This window comes from Taudactylus pleione, unplaced genomic scaffold (genome assembly GCF_031769625.1).
Source record: "Taudactylus pleione unplaced genomic scaffold, aTauple2 ptg001994l, whole genome shotgun sequence".
Classification (NCBI taxonomy): domain Eukaryota; kingdom Metazoa; phylum Chordata; class Amphibia; order Anura; family Myobatrachidae; genus Taudactylus; species Taudactylus pleione.
In genome coordinates this window covers 325,001-346,939 of record NW_028286390.1, presented here as the reverse complement: position 1 = coordinate 346,939, position 21,939 = coordinate 325,001, and the positions used below count along the sequence as shown (strand labels likewise).

General features: G+C 49.3%; 1 protein-coding gene across 1 annotated transcript; it reads left to right on the top strand.

Annotated features, from left to right (window-relative positions):
* Nucleotides 1-350: 350 nt before the first annotated feature.
* Nucleotides 351-8,030, top strand: LOC148435784 (pentraxin fusion protein-like). The gene is made up of 3 exons (XM_088465564.1): nt 351-429; nt 4,563-4,848; nt 7,850-8,030. The coding sequence occupies exons 1-3, from the start codon at nt 351-353 to the stop codon at nt 8,028-8,030; spliced, it is 546 nt and encodes a 181-aa protein (XP_088321690.1).
* The last annotated feature ends 13,909 nt before the right edge of the window (nt 8,031-21,939 follow it).

Sequence of the window (21,939 nt, the reverse complement as noted above, 5' to 3'; positions counted from 1 at the left end):
AAGGCCACTATGAATTATTGGGGCACATGGGCTATGTTAATTCACCCCTGTCCTCACCCGTGCACCCGCTCTGAATGTTAGATTGAGACATGGGATGGGATATGTAAGATTCTGGGCTATTACCCTGACTGTAAGAAGGCTGCAGTGCTGGGTGTGTTACACGGGGTTAGGAGAGCAATACAGGTATTATTTACATTATATCCAATTGTTGCTTTGCACTATAACCGGCATCTACTGTACTGGCAAACACTGCACCGCAGGCTCCTCCACCAGCACCGCAGATGTGTGCCACAGCCTCACCCTCGTTCCTTTATTTCAGGGTGCAAGTGGCGACTCCTTTTCCTAACGGGATGATCTCCATCAAGTTCCTTCTCTTTGCCCTAGCGGTGTCGGGTGGTGGGGCTCATCACTGTGTCACCCCGGTCGGAGGTAACTATGATTTAGACACCCAAGAGACCATTGAATGGTTTGTAAGCATTAAAGAGAAAGAAAGGATAAAGAATAAGTGCAACGTTTCCTAAAATGCCACCTGGTAACCTTATTTATGCTTTATATAAACCGTGGCAGCTGGGCGATCAGGACTGCTGGCATTTCATTGTTATCAACGTGGAACTTACAGCAAAGTTTCTGGTTTGGCAAATATTCATCTCTTGTATGAATATTTTCTGGGGTGAAGGAAAGTAACGTCTGATCACAAAAGGACCATTTTAGCTGCCCAAGCAGAGCTGACTGTAAATGTGGTATGCGCCCACCTCAGTACTCCTAGCGGCATGCGCCTCCTAACTCCAGCAGCCCTGAGGAGCAGATGTGCCCAGAAAGACAGGATTTGTCAGGACTTCGGGGGTTGGCAATCCCGGACGGGTGTTGTCCGGACATCTCCGCCCTCCCTGCTGATCCACCACCTCCCCTCCCCAGTCTGCCTCCTCCGTAAGATTATGCTGAGCTCTCCTCCTGCAGCCTCTGCATGAGAGGGATCAGATGCTGGTTCTGCAAGTCAGGGATAAGCCCTCAGGGCACATTCATAATACGGCACAGCGCCAAGGGATTATGCGAATCTCGGTAATAGCAAGGAAGGAATCTCTGTCCGGGTTCTGTGCTTCTGTCTGGACAGCTGAAGCAAAGTCCACATGCCCCATTATATGCCATCAGACCCTGCCACATGCCCCATTATATGCCGTCAGACCCCGCCACATGCCCCATTATATGCCATCAGACCCCTCCACATACCCCATTATATGCCATCAGACCCCTCCACATACCCTATTATATGCCATCAGACCCTGCCACATGCCCCATTATATGCCATCAGACCCTACCACATTCCCCATTATATGCCATCAGACCCCTCCACATACCCCATTATATGCCATCAGACCCTGCCACAAGCCCCATTATATGCCATCAGACCCTCCCACATTCCCCATTATATGCCATCAGACCCCTCCACATACCCCATTATATGCCATTAGACCCCCTCACATGCCCTATTATATGCCATCAGACCCTTCCACATGCCCCATTCCTACTTATTTCATGACTAGACTAACCTGCAAGTTGGATCCCAGATCATATAACCTCAGGGATGATGTGGAGAATCCGTTAAAAAGACACATCATATATTACAAAAACAATTATCATAAAATATAAAAGTACCAAATATTATCTCAATGGATAGCCTCAGGCCCACCCACATTGTCCTTATTGATGCCTAGAATCTCAATTTAATTTATGATGGATTGGATGGAGGCTTCGTAACATAAAGATTAGTGGTTCCCAAACCTTTTTGAACCGCGGCACCCTAGAGTATCAGCATTGTTTTCACAAGACCCCTAAGCTAAAAGTTTGCTATTGAGAAGTTCAAAAAAAAAATCTGTAAAGTAGTAATGTGAAGTAACTTGTCTTGACCGGTCATCCTTAGGCTCAGTTATGTGGTGGTGGACAGATTTGCGCTTTTGTTTGTCCACATCTATACATTACATTGACAATAAATAATTTGATTTGATGTTGGACTACCAACCTGCTGCACCCCTGCAAGTGTCCCGAGGCATCCCAAGGTGCCACGGCGCACAGTTTGGGAACCACTGGATTAGTTGTTAGAAACATTTTTTTATACGTGGTTGCTCCATGTACATACATTGTAACCTTAATTAAAAACTGCTTTGAGCAGCTGTTTCCACTTAACTTTTTGGTACAACCTAGAAGTCCTCACTAATGGCATACCCTTCTGAAAAGTTGTATCGGAAGCTTATAATACACTGGTGTTTGTGTCCATATCTTTCCTCTGTATATACTGTATGTGTCTCAAGACAACTTCCTATGTTACTCAAGATGGAGATTTGCCACTGAATTATATGCTCATTTGCGAGCATGCCTCCCTGACTATAAACTCACGCCTCCCTGACTATAAGCTCACGTCTCCCTGACTATAAGCTCACGTCTCCCTGACTATAAGATCACGCCTCCCTGACTTTAAGCTCACGTCTCCCTGACTATAAGCTCACGCCTCATGACTATAAGCTCACGCCTCCCTGACCATAAGCTCACGCCTCCCTGACTATAAGCTCACGTCTCCCTGACTATAAGCTCACGCCTCCCTGACTATAAGCTCACGTCTCCCTGACTATAAGCTCACGCCTCCATGACTATAAGCTCACGTCTCCCTGACTATAAGCTCACGCCTCCCTGACTATAAGCTCACGTCTACCTGACTATAAGCTCACGCCCCCGACTATAAGCTCACGCCTCCCTGACTATGAACTCACGTCTCCCTGACTATAAACTCACGTCTCCCTGACTATAAGCTCACGCCTCCCTGACTATGAAATCACGTCTCCCTGACTATAAGCTCACGCCTCCCTGACTATAAGCTCACGTCTCCCTGACTATAAACTCACGCCCCCTGACTATAAGCTCACGCCTCCCTGCTCACGCCTCCCTGACTATAAGCTCACGTCTCCCTGACTATAAGCTCACGCCTCCCTGACTATAAGCTCACGTCTCCCTGACTATAAGCTCACGCCTCCCTGACTATAAGCTCACGTCTCCCTGACTATAAACTCACGCCCCCTGACTATAAGCTCACGCCTCCCTGCTCACACCTCCCTGACTATAAGCTCACGTCTACCTGACTATAAGCTCACGCCTCCGACTATAAGCTCACGCCTCCCTGACTATAAACTCACGTCTCCCTGACTATAAGCTCACGCCTCCCTGACTTTAAGCTCACGTCTCCCTGACTATAAACTCACGCCCCCTGACTATAAGCTCACGCCTCCCTGCTCACGCCTCCCTGACTATAAGCTCACGTCTCCCTGACTATAAACTCACGTCTCCCTGACTATAAACTCACGCCCCCTGACTATAAGCTCACGCCTCCCTGCTCACGCCTCCCTGACTATAAGCTCACGCCTCCCTGACTATAAACTCACGCCTCCCTGACTATAAGCTCACGTCTCCCTGACTATAAGCTCACGCCTCCGACTATAAGCTCACGCCTCCCTGACTATAAGCTCACGTCTCCCTGACTATAAGCTCACGTCTCCCTGACTATAAGCTCACGCCTCCCTGACTATAAGCTCACGTCTCCCTGACTATAAACTCACGCCCCCTGACTATAAGCTCACGTCTCCCTGACTATAAACTCACGCCCCCTGACTATAAGCTCACGCCTCCCTGCTCACGCCTCCCTGACTATAAACTCACGCCTCCCTGACTATAAGCTCACGTCTCCCCGACTATAAGCTCACGCCTCCCTGACTATAAGCTCACGTCTCCCTGACTATAAGCTCACGCCTCCCTGACTTTAAGCTCATGTCTCCCTGACTATAAACTCACGCCCCCTGACTATAAGCTCACGCCTCCCTGCTCACGCCTCCCTGACTATAAGCTCACGTCTCCCTGACTATAAACTCACGTCTCCCTGACTATAAACTCACGCCCCCTGACTATAAGCTCACGCCTCCCTGCTCACGCCTCCCTGACTATAAGCTCACGCCTCCCTGACTATAAACTCACGCCTCCCTGACTATAAGCTCACATCTCCCTGACTATAAGCTCACGCCTCCGACTATAAGCTCACGCCTCCCTGACTATAAGCTCACGTCTCCCTGACTATAAGCTCACGTCTCCCTGACTATAAGCTCACGCCTCCCTGACTATAAGCTCACGTCTCCCTGACTATAAACTCACGCCCCCTGACTATAAGCTCACGCCTCCCTGCTCACGCCTCCCTGACTATAAGCTCACGTCTCCCTGACTATAAACTCACGTCTCCCTGACTATAACCTCACGTCTCCCTGACTATAAGCTCACGTCTCCCTGACTATAAGCTCAGTTTCTTGTCACTGCACTGTTCTCATCGTATTTAATCCTAATGTTGACTGTATTTGCAGGCTGCATAACTTCAGATATTATTTCTTTCTCATTTGTCTTTATTGTGAAGATGTAAGTTTGTATTTTATCTTTGTCAATTCATCAATAAAAAAATTTAAAATATATATATATATATATGATAAATATACAGAGATCACAAGTGAAAGTCACTTTGCTCTTTGGTTCCGCAGTTCGGAATTATGCCAAATATTCCACAGTCACTCAGAGCTCCACGTACGAAGCACAAGGATTCAAACCAGGTCCAGAACTCGCCATAGATGGAAATGAGGACAATCAGTTTATGAAACGTTCCTGCTCACACACCAGGCACGACAAGGACCCCTGGCTGAATATAAAAATGAACGAGAGCATTTCTGTTGGCGCAGTTGTTATTGGAAACAGACAGGACTGCTGCCGCGAGCGCCTCCTGGGGGTTCAGGTTCTTGTCGGTGACTCTCCCAACAAGGACAACCCAGTGTGAGTATCGGTGTACTATGAACAATGGCCAACTTCTAGCCTTGGGCCTGGACAATGGGCATATAGGTATGTGACATGTCGGTGTACCCTGCACAGAACCCAGTGGTGTACCAGTGCATGCCTGCGCCCCTTAGATGCCAATATAACCTCCCCAGCGTCATTGTGTATGAGTCGGACGTGAGAAAGCTCAGGAGAGGCCTCTACTCAGCTTGTTTTGGTGCACTGTCACCGAGAGGGGGGAATTGGCCATATCCCTCTGGCTTACCAAAAGGGTGTAGAATATATAGGTATTGCCAGTGATAATGGGCGGTTTTGGTGGCAATACGGATTGTTCTTCTGCTTTGCCCCATACATGATAGGGTTACCATGCCGTCATAACCACGCGGGCTGTTGCTGGCAAAGGCTTTCCTAAAATGATTTATTTATTATATAATCAGATTTTTTTTTTTCCTCTTAAATCGTTTCAATGAGAAATTCTTCTGGAAGTCTCAGTGATGGGTTGAATGATAAATAGGAACCAGAACCTTTAAACCTATTAAAGTGATGAAAACTCAACCTCTAATTATTGCATGCATTCTAAAAATCAGTGCGTCTGTCCATACAGCGCATGGTATTGTGCGTCTGTCCATACGGCGACTGGTATTGTCACAGCGCCACCGAATCCAGGTCCCTCTTACCTGGTTCGGTGACACTGGACTCCGGGCTGGCATGGGACGGCGGAGATCCCCGGCGCCTGCTGTCAGCTGTTCTTCCCCTCCTCCTCCAGCGGCTGTGTGCAGGCGGCCGCGGCGTCCATAGGAGCGCACGCGTCGCTCTGCATGGCATTTAAAGTTTAGTGTAGCCACTGAAGGCGCCAAAATCAAGCCCTGCCTATATAAGGAAGTCTAGGAGAGCATTCCTGTGCCAGAGTATAGGCTCATTTACCATACTCCCGCGTTCCTGTGATATTCCGTTACCTGTTTCTGACCTTGGCTTCGTTTGTGACCCTGATTTCGCCTGACCCCTGGTACTGCATCTGATATCTGGTTTTGGCTTCGGCTATTCCCTGTGACCTGTTTACGCCTGCTCCCTGGTACCGTCTAGTCCAGTGTTGGCTAACCTTGACACTCCAGCTGTTGTGGAACTATATATCCCAGCACGCCCTGCCACAGTTTTAGCATAATTATAATAACAGCGCTAGTTTATCTTATTGCCCCCCCACACACACACGCTAGCTGCCCTGGGGCCCCACAAACCTTTATCTGGCTCTGACTATCACTACTGTTAGGGGTATATTTACTAAAGGTCGATTTTAATCGATATATAATCGATCAAAAATCGATTAACATTGATGTATTTCTGAAGCTAAATCACACATTTACTAATACATAAAAAACAAAATAAAAAATGGTGTTAGTAAATATGTGATTTAGCTTCAGAAATACATCAATGTTAATTGATTTTTGATCGATTATATATCGATTAAAATCGACCTTTAGTAAATATACCCCGTAGTGTCACTGCTGTTTGCATTATTACATTGATATTTCAGATGTTTTCTATAGCAGGAGATTCTTATGTGTAGATTTAATGGGAAAGACAATGGATGTTAGTTATACTTAATTAATACTTTCATATTGAATTTGTGTCTGCTTTTATTTGCTTTTTATAATATTAAATGCAATTGTATTTGTTATTAACAACGCTGTCCAGACATGTATTACATTGTGCGGGTGCGGTATACCAGGTCTACAGTCATAGGGGCCTATTTAGCAAATAATATTTGGGGGATATTCCCCGAAAAAAAACTGCAAGTATTAAGAATCCCCCGAAAGTACCATGAAGTGACTGCAGCAGGTATCTCCATATGTAGTGTGGTTCCTCCAATTCCGATATCAGCCGCCGCTGCCCTGATAGGTTTCTATGGGCCCCGCGATGGTGTCAGATTTATCAAGCTATGGAATACAAAGCATTCCGGCGCTCGGCCCCTATAGATAACGCCATGTGTAGATGGCGGAATGCTGCTGTAGCCTATGGGATGACCTTCCCAGTGAGTGACAGAGTATTGGGGAAGATAGTGCATGTATACAGGACAGGCTCTGGTATAGAAGGAGGGACCGGCACCAGGTAAGTGTACTCTGGCTGCAGGGTGTGCGGGACCCAAGGGCTCTTGTGCACTGGACACCCGACACCCATTATAAATACAGCTATGGCTTTTCATAACAAAATAGAAGAGCACCACAGTGAATATGGATTAAATAGTCTAATCGGCGGCGATTTGGATTGAAACTGCCTCCATATAGAACACGCCATCGCGGGTTTTCATTTCTATTCCGACAGGGATCTATGGTGGATCATGGGCCATATTCAGCTACGGACGGAATTGCAAAGCTGCTCGCAAACAGCTTTGCAATTCCGCCTGTGCAGATATGGTAATGTAGCATCACGCCCCTGCTGCATTATGTATCCGAGCTGTGTTGTCCAACGCAGCATCGGATACTATGTGGAACATCGGCCAGCTAAGGTGACCCACGGTGTCACGCGCCGGCCGCTTCAGACAAGAGAAAGAAGCCAGGAAAACTGGATATCCTGGCCTCTTCCCTCAGCCCCAACAGCGGCGACACGCCACCATTTCGGGAAACGGAGGCCATCGCCACTCCCTCCCCGCCCACAAATGGCAGCAGACTGTCAATCACTGACAGTCTGCTGCCATTCTAGGTGCGGGGTTGCATACCCTTTGTGCAGATGCGCAGAACGGGTCAGGCGCCTGCGCAGATTCTCGATCATCTAGCGTGCACTTCTGAATAAGGCCACACATCAAAACCGCCCAATACTAACTCCTAGACCTTATTCCGGGGGCTTCTAAACTTCACCGCACCCACTGCTTAGTAAATATAGCCCAAAGCGCAGACATGTAATAGCGTTCATGCGTTCGCCAGCTCGCGCTCTGCGTTTCACACTGACCAACGCTGAGCCATGTCATTCCTGATCGCTGACATCTCTCTCTTCCCTCATATACCAGGTGCGGCAGCGTCACCGATGTCTCCCAGCCGACCATCACGTTGTGCTGCAATGGAATGCGCGGCCAACACGTCACTGCCGTTGTTCGCGGCCGCAAGGAATACCTCACCCTGTGCGAAGTTCAAATTTTCAAGCACGTAGCAGCGCCTGCCATGGAGCCTGATGATGTGGCTGAGCGATAAATGTATCAGGATTTACGTGCGCATTAATAAGTCATATACATTGTATCACAGAAACGCACATTAAAGTCATGGCATTGAAGTGTTATATTTGTGATTCTCTGCAGCGTATCCCCAGACATATTCCTGCTGTCCCTTCCAGCCACCATCTCCCCAGTATTTCCGCATGTGTGCGGCACGTTATATACCCCCAACAGTGAGAGTGCGGTCATTTATCACACACTAGGGGGCAGTTTCTCTGGGGGCAGGGAGCCAGCCGCTGTCAGCGTCTGTACAGGCTCTTATACTGACACGTCCTATGGGTCTGACTGTGCGACATTCCCACTGAACGGACCATTGTTGCGCACACTGGTTGCCACCTCCCAGTCACCGCCCAGAAACACCGATCACCTGTCCAGCACATTTCTGATGCCGTCTGTCCTGATCGCAGCAGCGCCATTGTGCGCACACTTTGTGTAACGTGGGAGCTGTGGCGGTTTTCAGACATTTTCGTGCATGCGCAGTGGCTAAAAACCCCTCATCTACGTGCGCATTGGCGATGTGTGCGGCTCACAATCAGGTCCTAGATATCAGTATGATGATGATGATGGTAATTATCACCAGTGTATCACTCAGAGCTGCATGCTGGAGGGCTCATAATACAAATACATAATATGCAGTGACACAAGGCAGAAGGTAAAATCGGCCCTACCCAAATAAGCTTACAGTCTAAAAGGCGGATGACACATAAGTTAGCAGAATAACAGTTATAATGGAATCTGTATGAAATACCGCCGGCCGCATGGTTCGATTCCCGGCAGCGCCTGTCCGATCACAACAGAGTTCCCGGCAGCAGAAGCCCAACAGCGCTGGAAATCCCGATGATGATGATTACAGACACTGTGCTAGTTCCTGGCTCCGGTCAGTTGGTGATTGCAGGCACTGTGCTAGTTCCTGGCTCCGGTCAGTTGGTGATTGCAGGCACTGTGCTAGTTCCTGGCTCTGGGCAGTGGGTGATTACAGACACTGTGCTAGTTCCTGGCTCTGGGCAGTTGGTGATTACAAGCACTGTGCTACTTCCTGGCTCTGGGCAGTTGGTGATTACAGACACTGTGCCAGTTCCTGGCTCTGGGCAGTTGGTGATTACAGACACTGTGCCAGTTCCTGGCTCTGGGCAGTTGGTGATTACAAGCACTGTGCCAGTTCCTGGCTCTGGGCAGTGGGTGATCACAGACACTGCGCTACTTCCTGGCTCTGGGCAGTGGGTGATTGCAGACACTGTGCTACTTCCTGGCTCTGGGCAGTGGGTGATTGCAGACACTGTGCTACTTCCTGGCTCTGGGCAGTGGGTGATTGCAGACACTGTGCTACTTCCTGGCTCTGGGTGATTACAGACACTGTGCTAGTTCCTGGCTCTGGGCAGTGGGTGATTACAGACACTGTGCTAGTTCCTGGCTCTGGGCAGTTGGTGATTACAAGCACTGTGCTAGTTCCTGGCTCTGGGCAGTGGGTGATTACAGACACTGTGCTAGTTCCTGGCTCTGGGCAGTTGGTGATTACAGGCACTGTGCTACTTCCTGGCTCTGGGCAGTGGGTGATTACAGACACTGTGCTAGTTCCTGGCTCTGGGCAGTGGGTGATTACAGGCACTGTGCTAGTTCCTGGCTCTGGGCAGTTGGTGATTACAGGCACTGTGCTAGTTCCTGGCTTCGGGCAGTGGGTGATTACAGGCACTGTGCTATTTCCTGACTCTGGGCAGTTGGTGATTGCAGGCACTGTGCTAGTTCCTGGCTCTGGGCAGTTGGTGATTACAGACACTGGGTCTCATTCAGAGCCGCTCGTTCGTTCCGAGCGATGTTCGCACAACTGCGCATGCGTATGGGTTTTAGTTAGGGGTGAGCGGGTTCGGATTTCTGAAATCCGAACCCCCCCGATCCGAGTCAGGCTCGACTTTTCCCGCCTGACTCGGATCTGAAATCGAGGCAAAACGTCATCATCCTGCCTTCCGGATCTCGCGGGTTTTTGATCCTATATAAGGTACCCGCGTCGGCGCCATTTTCTCACTCGGCTGTGGACAGTGAAGAGGGAGGGTGCAAGTTAGGGCTGGCTGGGCTGTGTAGTGTAGTGCAGAGTAGTGTTGTGCTGCGCTGTGCTGCTGTTGTCCATAGGGGCTGTGTCCACTACTTCAAAGTCCATAGGGGCTGGCTGGACTGTGTTGTGCAGTCAGTTGTCCATAGGGGCTGTGTCCACTCCAAAGTCATGTGCAGCGTCCCAGTCCTAAAGGGGTGCTGTAGTGTTGTCCAGGGGGTGCTCTGTCCGTCAGGGGTGCTCCCCCCAATAGTGCTAAAAAAAAAAAAAAATTTCTGTGTTTGTGAATTGTGTGTGCAGTAGCCACACGTGCATCAACAAAGTAGTGCCAAGCGTGCGCCTGTGTCATAAGTAAAGGGCCGGCTGGCTTGACCGTTAAAGGGTGCTGTAACCCCCAAAGTACACTCCAAACCAAATAAAAAAATATTTTCTGTTTGTGAATTGTGTGCGCAGTAGCCGCACGTGCATCAACAAAGTAGTGCCAAGCGTGCGCCTGTGTCATAAGTAAAGGGCCGGCTGGCTTGACCGTTAAAGGGTGCTGTAACCCCCAAAGTACACTCCAAACCAAATAAAAAAATATTTTCTGTGTTTGTGAATTGTGTGCGCAGTAGCCGCACGTGCATCAACAAAGTAGTGCCAAGCGTGCGCCTGTGTCATAAGTAAAGGGCCGGCTGGCTTGACCGTTAAAGGGTGCTGTAACCCCCAAAGTACACTCCAAACCAAATAAAAAAATATTTTCTGTTTGTGAATTGTGTGCGCAGTAGCCGCACGTGCATCAACAAAGTAGTGCCAAGCGTGCGCCTGTGTTATAAGTAAAGGGCCAGCTGGCTTGACCGTTAAAGGGTGCTGTAACCCCCAAAGTACACTCCAAACCAAATAAAAAAATATTTTCTGTGTTTGTGAATTGTGTGCGCAGTAGCCGCACGTGCATCAACAAAGTAGTGCCAAGCGTGCGCCTGTGTCATAAGTAAAGGGCCGGCTGGCTTGACCATTAAAGGGTGCTGTAACCCCCAAAGGGCACTCCAAACCAAATAAAAAAATATTTTCTGTGTTTGTGAATTGTGTGCGCAGTAGCCGCACGTGCATCAACAAAGTAGTGCCAAGCGTGCGCCTGTGTCATAAGGGCCGGCTGGCTTGACCGTTAAAGGGTGCTGTAACCCCCAAAGTACACTCCAAACCAAATAAAAAAATATTTTCTGTGTTTGTAAATTGTGTGCGCAGTAGCCGCACGTGCATCAACAAAGTAGTGCCAAGCGTGCGCCTGTGTCATAAGTAAAGGGCCGGCTGGCTTGACCATTAAAGGGTGCTGTAAACCCCAAAGGGCACTCCAAACCAAATAAAAAAATATTTTCTGTGTTTGGGAATTGTGTGCGCAGTAGCCGCACGTGCATCAACAAAGTAGTGCCAAGCGTGCGCCTGTGTCATAAGTAAAGGGCCGGCTGGCTTGACCGTTAAAGGGTGCTGTAACCCCCAAAGTACACTCCAAACCAAATAAAAAAATATTTTCTGTGTTTGTGAATTGTGTGCGCAGTAGCCGCACGTGCATCAACAAAGTAGTGCCAAGCGTGCGCCTGTGTCATAAGTAAAGGGCCGGCTGGCTTGACCGTTAAAGGGTGCTGTAACCCCCAAAGTACACTCCAAACCAAATAAAAAAATATTTTCTGTGTTTGTGAATTGTGTGCGCAGTAGTCGCACGTGCATCAACAAAGTAGTGCCAAGCGTGCGCCTGTGTCATAAGTAAAGGGCCGGCTGGCTTGACCGTTAAAGGGTGCTGTAACCCCCAAAGTACACTCCAAACCAAATAAAAAAATATTTTCTGTGTTTGTGAATTGTGTGCGCAGTAGCCGCACGTGCATCAACAAAGGAGCAGCGCCAAGCGTGCGCCTGTGTCCCATAAGTAAAGAGCCGGCTGGCTCATTTCTTAAAGGGTGATGTAACCCACAAAGTGCACTACTCTCCAGCAAAAATAAAAAAATATTTTCTGTGTTTGTGTGCGCCTTAGCCGCACGTATATATCAATATAACATAAATGGAGGACCAAACTTTCTCCGATAAAAATAAAATATCGAAAGATCAAGAACCACTTCCTCCTAGTGCTGTTGCTGCTGCTGGGAGTTGTTCATCATCCCAGAGAGGAAGTAGGAACACCACTACTTTTACTAAACAATTGACCCTCCAACAGTCCCTAGCGATGAGGATGAAGTACGACAGCAGTCATCCTGAAGCAAAACGTATAACTGAGGCCTTGACTGCTATGTTGGTGTTAGACGTGCGTCCGGTATCCGCCATTAGTGCAGTGGGATTTAGACAATTGATGGAGGTAGTGTGTCCCCAGTTCCAAATCCCGTCTAGATTCCACCTGCATCCTCAAAGCAGCAGCGACAAGCGTGCGTCTGTCTGTTAAAGGGTGGTGTAACCCTCAAAGTGCGCTCCACAAACAATAAAAATATTCTTTTTTTTTCCGTCTTTGTGAATTGTGTGGGCTGTAGTCGCACCTGCATCCTTAAAGCAGCAGCGACAAGCGTGCGTCTGTCTGTTAAAGGGTGGTGTAACCCTCAAAGTGCGCTCCACAAACAATAAAAATATTCTTTTTTTTTCTGTCTTTGTGAATTGTGTGGGCTGTAGCCGCACTTGCATCCTCAAAGCAGCAGCGACAAGCGTGCGTCTGTCTGTTAAAGGGTGGTGTAACCCTCAAAGTGCTCCAAAAAAAAACAACTATTTTTTTGTGTTTGTGACTTGTGTGCGATGTAGCCGCACGTGCATCAACACAGTAGCAGCGTCAAGCGTGCGCCTGTGTCATAAGTCAAGGGCCGGTTTGGACATCTGGTCCGGACTGAAGGACGTGCCAACAATTTCTGACAAGTCTACTGTCACTGCATACGATACTGTCCTCAAAGCAGCAGCGACAAGCGTGCGTCTGTCTGTTAAAGGGTGGTGACACCCTCAAAGTGCGCTCCACAAACAATAAAAAAATTCTTATTTTTTTTCTGTCTTTGTGAAATGTGTGGGCTGTAGCCACATCTGCATCCTTAAAGCAGCAGTGACAAGCATGCGTCTGTCTGTTAAAGGGTGGTGTAACCCTCAAAGTGCGCTCCACAAACAATAAAAATATTCTTTTTTTTCTGTCTTTGTGAAATGTGTGGGCTGTAGCCGCACCTGCATCCTCAAAGCAGCAGTGACAAGCGTGCGTCTGTCTGTTAAAGGGTGGTGTAACCCTCAAAGTGCGCTCCACAAATAAAAATATTCTTTTTTTTTTTCTGTCTTTGTGAAATGTGTGGGCTGTAGCCGCACCTGCATCCCTAAAGCAGCAGCGACAAGCGTGCGTCTGTCTGTTAAAGGATTACATCGGTGACAACATCCAAGTAGGCATGTCAGACAGTCCGTACCTGTACTGGCAGGAAAAAGAAGCAATTTGGAGGTCCCTGTACAAACTGGCTCTATTTTACCTGAGTTGCCCCCCCTCCAGTGTGTACTCCGAGTGTTTAGTGCAGCCGGGAACCTTGTCAGCGAAAGGCGTAGGAGGTTGCTTCCACAAAATGTGGAGATGATGTTCATAAAATGAATTATCAACTCTTCCAGGGAGACCAGCCTCCAGAACGTACAGAGGGACCTGTGGTTGTGGATTCCAGCGGGGACGAATTAATACTCTGTGAGGATGAGGATGTTCACAACACTGAAGAGGGTGAGGAATCGGTGGAGGACGACATCTTGCCTCCGTAGAGCCAGTTTGTGCAGGGACAGATTAATTGCCAGTTTGTTTTGTGGGGGCCCAAACGAACCAATCATTTCAGCCACAGTCGTGTGGCAGACCCTGGCGCTGAAATGTTTGGTTTGTTAAAGTGTGCATGTCCTGTTTATACAAAATAAGGGTGGGTGGGAGGGCCCAAGGACAATTCCATCTTGCACCTCTTTTTTTTCTTTGAATTATGTATAGTTTGGGGCCTAGTTTTTCAAACTGCCATCCTGTCTGCCACTGCAGTGCCACTCCTAGATGGACCACGTGTTTGTGCCGCCCACTCGTATCTCTTAGCATAGTCATCCAACCTTTGGACATAAAAACACTATTGTGAGGTGTGAGGTATTCAGAATAGACTGGAAATGAGTGGAAATTAAGGTTATTGAGGTTAATAATAGCATAGGAGCAGAAAAACACACAAATTCTGTGATTTTAGCTGTTTTTATGCTTTTTTTAAAAAAAAAAATACAGATCCAAAACACAAAACCCAGAACCCAAAACACGGAAGGGTAGTTTTGGCAAAACCAATCCAGATCCAAAACACGAAGAAAGATCCAGATCCAAAACACGAAAAGTGGCCGGTGCACACCCCTAGTTTTAGTACGCATGCGCGAACCAGTCAGTGCGGTCGAAAATCGTGTACTCGCAATATAGCGAATGCCTGCTAATTTGAGTGACAGAGTGAGGCGTTTGTGGATGGTAACAGGGGAAGGTGCTTGAAAACGGGGAGTGGAGATCCGAACGCAGGCGTGCCAAACGGTCAAAACGGGCGTTTAATGAGTGTGCATAATTCACAAAGCAGCGTCATCAACCACTTCAGTTGGGTGTCTTTTAGCCTGAACTGCTCGCATGATTGCGGTAGGAAAATGCTACAAGAATAGCGAGCAGTTCATTCGCCTTTCGATGTACTCGATTAATCTAATAGCGGAGATGACGTATGATGCGAGCGGCCAGGGGGCGTTTAAAAAAAAAAACGTCCGCATGTTTTGTTCGCTCGTTCAGACATAGAGGCATCAACAGACCGCAAAGAGCGAACGGTCAATTTAAATAGCCTGCCCCTGTTTCTGGACGAGCGAGCGCAAATAGCGTCCGGCTCTGAATCAGACCCACTGTGCTAGCTCCTGGCTCTGGGCAGTGGGTGATTACAAGCACTGTGCTAGTTCCTGGCAGTTGGTGATTGCAGGCACTGTGCTAGTTCCTGGCTCCGGGCAGTTGGTGATTACAGGCACTGTGCTAGTTCCTGGTTCGGGCAGTTGGTGATTACAGGCACTGTGCTAGTTCCTGGCTCTGGGCAGTTGGTGATTACAGGCACTGTGCTAGTTCCTGGCTATGGGCAGTTGGTGATTACAGGCACTGTGCTAGTTCCTGGCTCTGGGTAGTTGGTGATTACAGGCTCTGGCCCTGATTCAGAGCCGGACGCTCTGACAGAGTGCTCGCTCTGAATCAGGGCCGGCCTTCTGAATTTAAGAGCGCCCTCCTGGCCACTCGCATAGCTGTGGGTAACCAAGACCATTGCGACCATCGGGCTTGCGACGAGACCCTTGTGGTAGGGTCTCGATGCCGCAAGCCCTGGTGTGCTTTTGGCGCTATCAGAGCCAAAAGCACTCCCACTGACATCACTTGTGATGTCAGTGGGGCCGGCCCCAGACGGTAGGCGTTCCCATGGGAACGCCTCCGTCTGGGCAGCCACACCCCCGGCACGCCCACCAAAGGGGGTGTGCTGTCACTCACCATCGACAGCACGCCCCCTCTGGTGCGAGACCTATAACGACGGCCTGGCCGTCGTTATTCGGGTCTCTCGCATGCGCACGACGGAGCCACCTCCGTCGTGCGCATGTGCACTTGGCCAACATCGACCCGCTTGCGAGCGCTCAGCGCTCGCGAGCGGGTCTGAATTAGGCCCTCTGTGCTAGTTCCTGGCTCTGGGCAGTGGGTGATTACAGGCTCTGTGCTAGTTCCTGGCTCCGGGCAGTTGGTGATTACAGACACTGTGCTAGCTCATGGCTCTGGGCAGTGGGTTATTACAGGCACTGTGCTAGTTCCTGGCTCCGGGCAGTTGGTGATTACAGGCACTGTGCTAGCTCCTGGCTCCGGTCAGTTGGTGATTGCAGGCACTGTGCTAGTTCCTGGCTCTGGGCAGTTGGTGATTACAGGCACTGTGCTAGTTCCTGGCTCCGGGCAGTTGGTGATTACAGGCACTGTGCTAGTTCCTGGCTCTGGGCAGTGGGTGATTACAGGCTCTGTGCTAGTTCCTGGCTCTGGGCAGTGGGTGATTACAGGCACTGTGCTAGTTCCTGGCTCTGGGCAGTGGGTGATTACAGGCACTGTGCTAGTTCCTGGCTCTGGGCAGTGGGTGATTACAGGCTCTGTGCTAGTTCCTGGCTACGGGCAGTTGGTGATTACAGGCACTGTGCTAGTTCTTGGCTATGGGCAGTTGGTGATTACAGGCACTGTGCTAGTTCCTGGCTCCGGGCAGTTGGTGATTACAGGCACTGTGCTAGTTCTTGGCTCTGGGCAGTTGGTGATTACAGGCACTGTGCTAGTTCCTGGCTCCGGGCAGTTGGTGATTACAGGCACTGTGCTAGTTCTTGGCTCTGGGCAGTTGGTGATTACAGGCTCTGTGCTAGTTCCTGGCTCCGGGCAGTTGGTGATTACAAGCACTGTGCTAGTTCTTGGCTATGGGCAGTTGGTGATTACAGGCACTGTGCTAGTCTCCTGTAACTACTCTCCTCAAAACTGAACTAAACATGGCCTCTGAAGCATTGTATTTGCGATTGAGAAAGCAGCAGCGTCCCCAGACATGCCAGTGACACTTCCCTAACACGTACATGAAATTGATCCTTTTTGCAAACTCTTTTTGTGCATCTCTTAGTTTCCATCGTTACGCCCAGGGACAAATTCCTTCTCAAGTATTAGCGATTCTGTACACAATTGCAAACTGTACAGGACACTTAGGTTCGCGCATTAGCAATATGGGATTACTGGATTTTGCCTACATGCGCACTAGGAAAACATTGCTCAACTGCGGGAATATCTCAATAGCATCCATCCCTGTATCAGGCCCTGTGTGGTTACCATCGGACGCATGCGCAGGGGGTAACCAACTACCACTTACATTATCAAAAATGTCACCCATTATACTGTACGCCTGTCACCCTGCACCCATTATAGATACGCCCGTCACCCTGCACCCATTATAGATACGCCACTGTCATCCTGCATCCATTATAGATATGCCCATCCCCCTGCACCCATTATAGATACGCCCCTGTCACCCTGCACCATTATAGATACGCCCCTGTCACCTTGCACCATTATAGATACGCCCGTCACCCTACACCATTGTAGATACGCCCGTCAACCAGCACCACTATAGATACGCCCGTCACCCTGCACCATTATAGATACGCCCGTCACCCTGCACCATTATAGATATGCCCGTCACCCTGCATCCATTATAGATACGCCCGTCACCCTGCACCCATTATAGATACGCCCGTCACCCTAAACACATTATAGATACGCTCGTCAAACAAAAAGTATGGTGGTCGCTCACATCAACTTAATGACATTGCACAGGTGCTCGTAAAGGGTGGGGTTTACACTGAGCTACAGAAAAAAAAAGGGATTTTCCCTCCAGCACACTGCAGCAAAAACAAAAATACTTGAATCCTACATGATAATAGAAATTCAGAGGTATTGGTTTACATACATTTGCAAATATATGAGTAAGCGCTGGGCCAAACGTCAAGGCTCCTCTATACCAGCGTCCCTAACATTACCTGGGGTTCACGTCTGAGACGCAGGGAACCCCAAAAGAATCCAGCCAAGGACCATCCCCAGGGCATCACACGAATAATGGAAAAAAGGGTGAAAGTGAAGTGTAAAGTATAGTTGTGTAAAGATAAATCAATAAGTGTTAATGGTAAGGGGTTAAAATGACATAAATAATAGACAAACAAATAGAAAGGTGATAAAAAAATATCTATGTGAATTAAGTGGTGATGCCCTGAAAAAAGGCCCAGCCAGAGCAAGCCTGGGGGCCCCACACCCAAACGCTCCCCCTGCACCCATTATAGATACGCCCCTGTCACCCTGCACCATTATAGATACGCCCCTGTCACCTTGCACCATTATAGATACGCCCGTCACCCTACACCATTATAGATACGCCCGTCAACCAGCACCACTATAGATACGCCCGTCACCCTGCACCATTATAGATACGCCCGTCACCCTGCACCATTATAGATATGCCCGTCACCCTGCATCCATTATAGATACGCCCGTCACCCTGCACCCATTATAGATACGCCCGTCACCCTAAACACATTATAGATACGCTCGTCACCCTGCAACTATTATATATACACCCATCACCCTGCACCCATTATAGATACGCTCGTCACCCTGCACCCATTATAGATACGCCCGTCACCCTGCACCCAGTATAGATACGCCCGTCACCCTGCACCCATCATAGATACGCCCGTCACCCTGCACCCATTATAGATACGCCCGCACCCATTATAGATACGCCCATCACCCTGCACCCAGTATAGATACGCCCGTCACCCTGCACCCATTATAGATACACTTGTCACCCTGCACCTATTATATATACGCCCGTCACCCTGCACCCATTATAGATACGCTCGTCACCCTGCACCCATTATAGATACGCCTCTGTCACCATGCACCCATTATAGATACGCCTCTGTCACCCTGCACCCAGTATAGATACGCCCGTCACCCTGCACCCATTATACATACGCCCGTCACCCTGCACCCATTATAGATACGTAATTCACCCTACACCCATTATAGATACGCCCGTCACCCTGCACCCATTATAGATACGCTCGTCACCCTGCACCCATTATAGATACGCCTCTGTCACCATGCACCCATTATAGATACACCTCTGTCACCCTGCACCCAGTATAGATACGCCCGTCACCCTGCACCCATTATATATACGCCCTTCACCCTTCACCTATTATATATACACCCGTCACCCTGCACCCATTATAGATACGCTCGTCACCCTGCACCTATTATATATACACCCGTCACCCTGCACCTATTATAGATACGCCTCTGTCACCCTGCACCATTATAGATACGCCTCTGTCACCCTGCACCCAGTATAGATACGCCCGTCACCCTGCACCCATTATAGATACGCCCGTCACCCTGCACCCATTATAGATACGCCCGTCACCCTGCACCTATTATATATACACCAGTCACCCTGCACCCATTATAGATACGCTCGTCACCCTGCATCTATTATATATACACCCGTCATCCTGCACCCATTATAGACACGCCCGTCACCCTGCACCCATTATACATACGCCCGTCACCCTGCACCCAGTATAGATACACCACTGTCACCCTGCACCCATTATAGATACACCCTTGCCACCCTGCACCCATTATAGATACGCCCGTCACTCTACACCCATTATAGATACGCTCCTGTCACCCTGCACCAATTATAGATACGCTCCTGTCACCCTGCACCAATTATAGATACGCCACTGTCACCCTGCACCCATTATAGATACGACACTGTCACCCTGCACCCAGTATAGATACGCCACTGTCACCCTGCACCCATTATAGATACGCTCCTGTCACCCTGAACCAATTATAGATACGCCCGTCACCCTGCACCCAGTATAGATACGACACTGTCACCCTGCACCCATTATAGATACGCCCCTGTCACTCTGCACCCATTATAGATACGCTCCTGTCACCCTGCACCAATTATAGATACGCCACTGTCACCCTGCACCCATTATAGATACGCTCCTGTCACCCTGCACCAATTATAGATACGCCACTGTCACCCTGCACCCATTATAGATACGCCCCTGTCACTCTGCAACCATTATAGATACGACACTGTCACCCTGCACCCAGTATAGATACGCCACAGTCACCCTGCACCCATTATAGATACGCTCCTGTCACCCTGAACCAATAATAGATACGCCCGTCACCCTGCACCCATTATAGATACGCCACTGTCACCCTGCACCCATTATAGATACGCCCGTCACCCTGCACCCATTATAGATACGCCCGTCACCCTGCACCCATTATAGATACGCTGCTGTCACCCTGCACCCATTATAGATACGCCCCAGCATAGCAGCCACGTGTACCATCCACAGACCTAACGCAGCACAGCGGAATATTAGAGCCGCCAATTGTTAATTTCCAGGCATAGCCGCAGGTAATAAAGACTTGTCCCTGCAAATGTCCCTATTTTCTAGTATTTTCCAACTGCATAATAGGAATTCACCAATTCTGCCTGTGAGCGGCTTCTCCTCCTGCACGTTCCTCACTCTGCATAGTCATCATTATATGGTGCAGCAGTATTATAACTCCCCACACTATACCCTCAGGGTGCAGCAGTATTATAACTCCCCACACTATACCCTCAGGTGCAGCAGTATTATACCTCCCCACACTATACCCTCAGGGTGCAGCAGTATTATAACTCCCCACACTATACCCTCAGGGTGCAGCAGTATTATAACTCCCCACACTATACCCTCAGGGTGCAGCAGTATTATAACTCCCCACACTATACCCTCAGGTGCAGCAGTATTATACCTCCCCACACTATACCCTCAGGGTGCAGCAGTATTATAACTCCCCACACTATACCCTCAGGTGCAGCAGTATTATACCTCCCCACACTATACCCTCAGGGTGCAGCAGTATTAGATCTCCCCACACTATACCCTCAGGGTGCAGCAGTATTATAACTCCCCACACTATACCCTCAGGTGCAGCAGTATTATACCTCCCCACACTATACCCTCAGGGTGCAGCAGTATTATCACTCCCCACACTATACCCTCAGGGTGCAGCAGTATTATACCTCCCCCCACTATACCCTCAGGGTGCAGCAGTATTATACCTCCCCACACTATACCCTCAGGGTGCAGCAGTATTATACCTCCCCACGCTATACCCTCAGGGTGCAGCAGTATTATGCCTCCCCACGCTATACCCTCAGGGTGCAGCAGTATTATGCCTCCCCACGCTATACCCTCAGGGTGCAGCAGTATTATGCCTCCCCACGCTATACCCTCAGGGTGCAGCAGTATTATGCCTCCCCACGCTATACCCTCAGGGTGCAGCAGTATTATGCCTCCCCACGCTATACCCTCAGGGTGCAGCAGTATTAGACCTCCCCACGCTATACCCTCAGGGTGCAGCAGTATTATAACTCCCCACGCTATATCCTCAGGGTGCAGCAGTATTATAACTCCCCACACTATACCCTCAGGGTGCAGCAGTATTATGACTCTCCACACTATACCCTCAGGGTGCAGCAGTATTATACCTCCCCACACTATACCCTCAGGGTGCAGCAGTATTATCACTCCCCACACTAAACCCTCAGGGTGCAGCAGTATTATGACTCTCCACACTATACCCTCAGGGTGCAGCAGTATTAGACCTCCCCACACTATACCCTCAGGGTGCAGCAGTATTATCACTCCCCACACTATACCCTCAGGGTGCAGCAGTAGTATCACTCCCCACACTATACCCTCAGGGTGCAGCAGTAGTATCACTCCCCACACTATACCCTCAGGGTGCAGCAGTATTATACCTCCCCAAACTATACCCTCAGGGTGCAGCAGTATTATCACTCCCCACACTATACCCTCTGGGTGCAGCACTATTATACCTCCCCACACTACACCCTCAGGCTGCAGCAGTATTATACCTCCCCCCACTATACCCTCAGGGTGCAGCAGTATTATACCTCCCCACACTATACCCTCAGGGTGCAGCAGTATTATACCTCCCCCCGCTATACCCTCAGGGTGCAGCAGTATTATACCTCCCCACGCTACACCCTCAGGGTGCAGCACTATTATACCTCCCCACTCTACACCCTCAGGGTGCAGCAGTATTATACCTCCCCACGCTATACCCTCAGGGTGCAGCACTATTATACCTCCCCACGCTATACCCTCAGGGTGCAGCAGTATTATACCTCCCCACGCTATACCCTCAGGGTGCAGCAGTATTATACCTCCCCACGCTATACCCTCAGGGTGCAGCAGTATT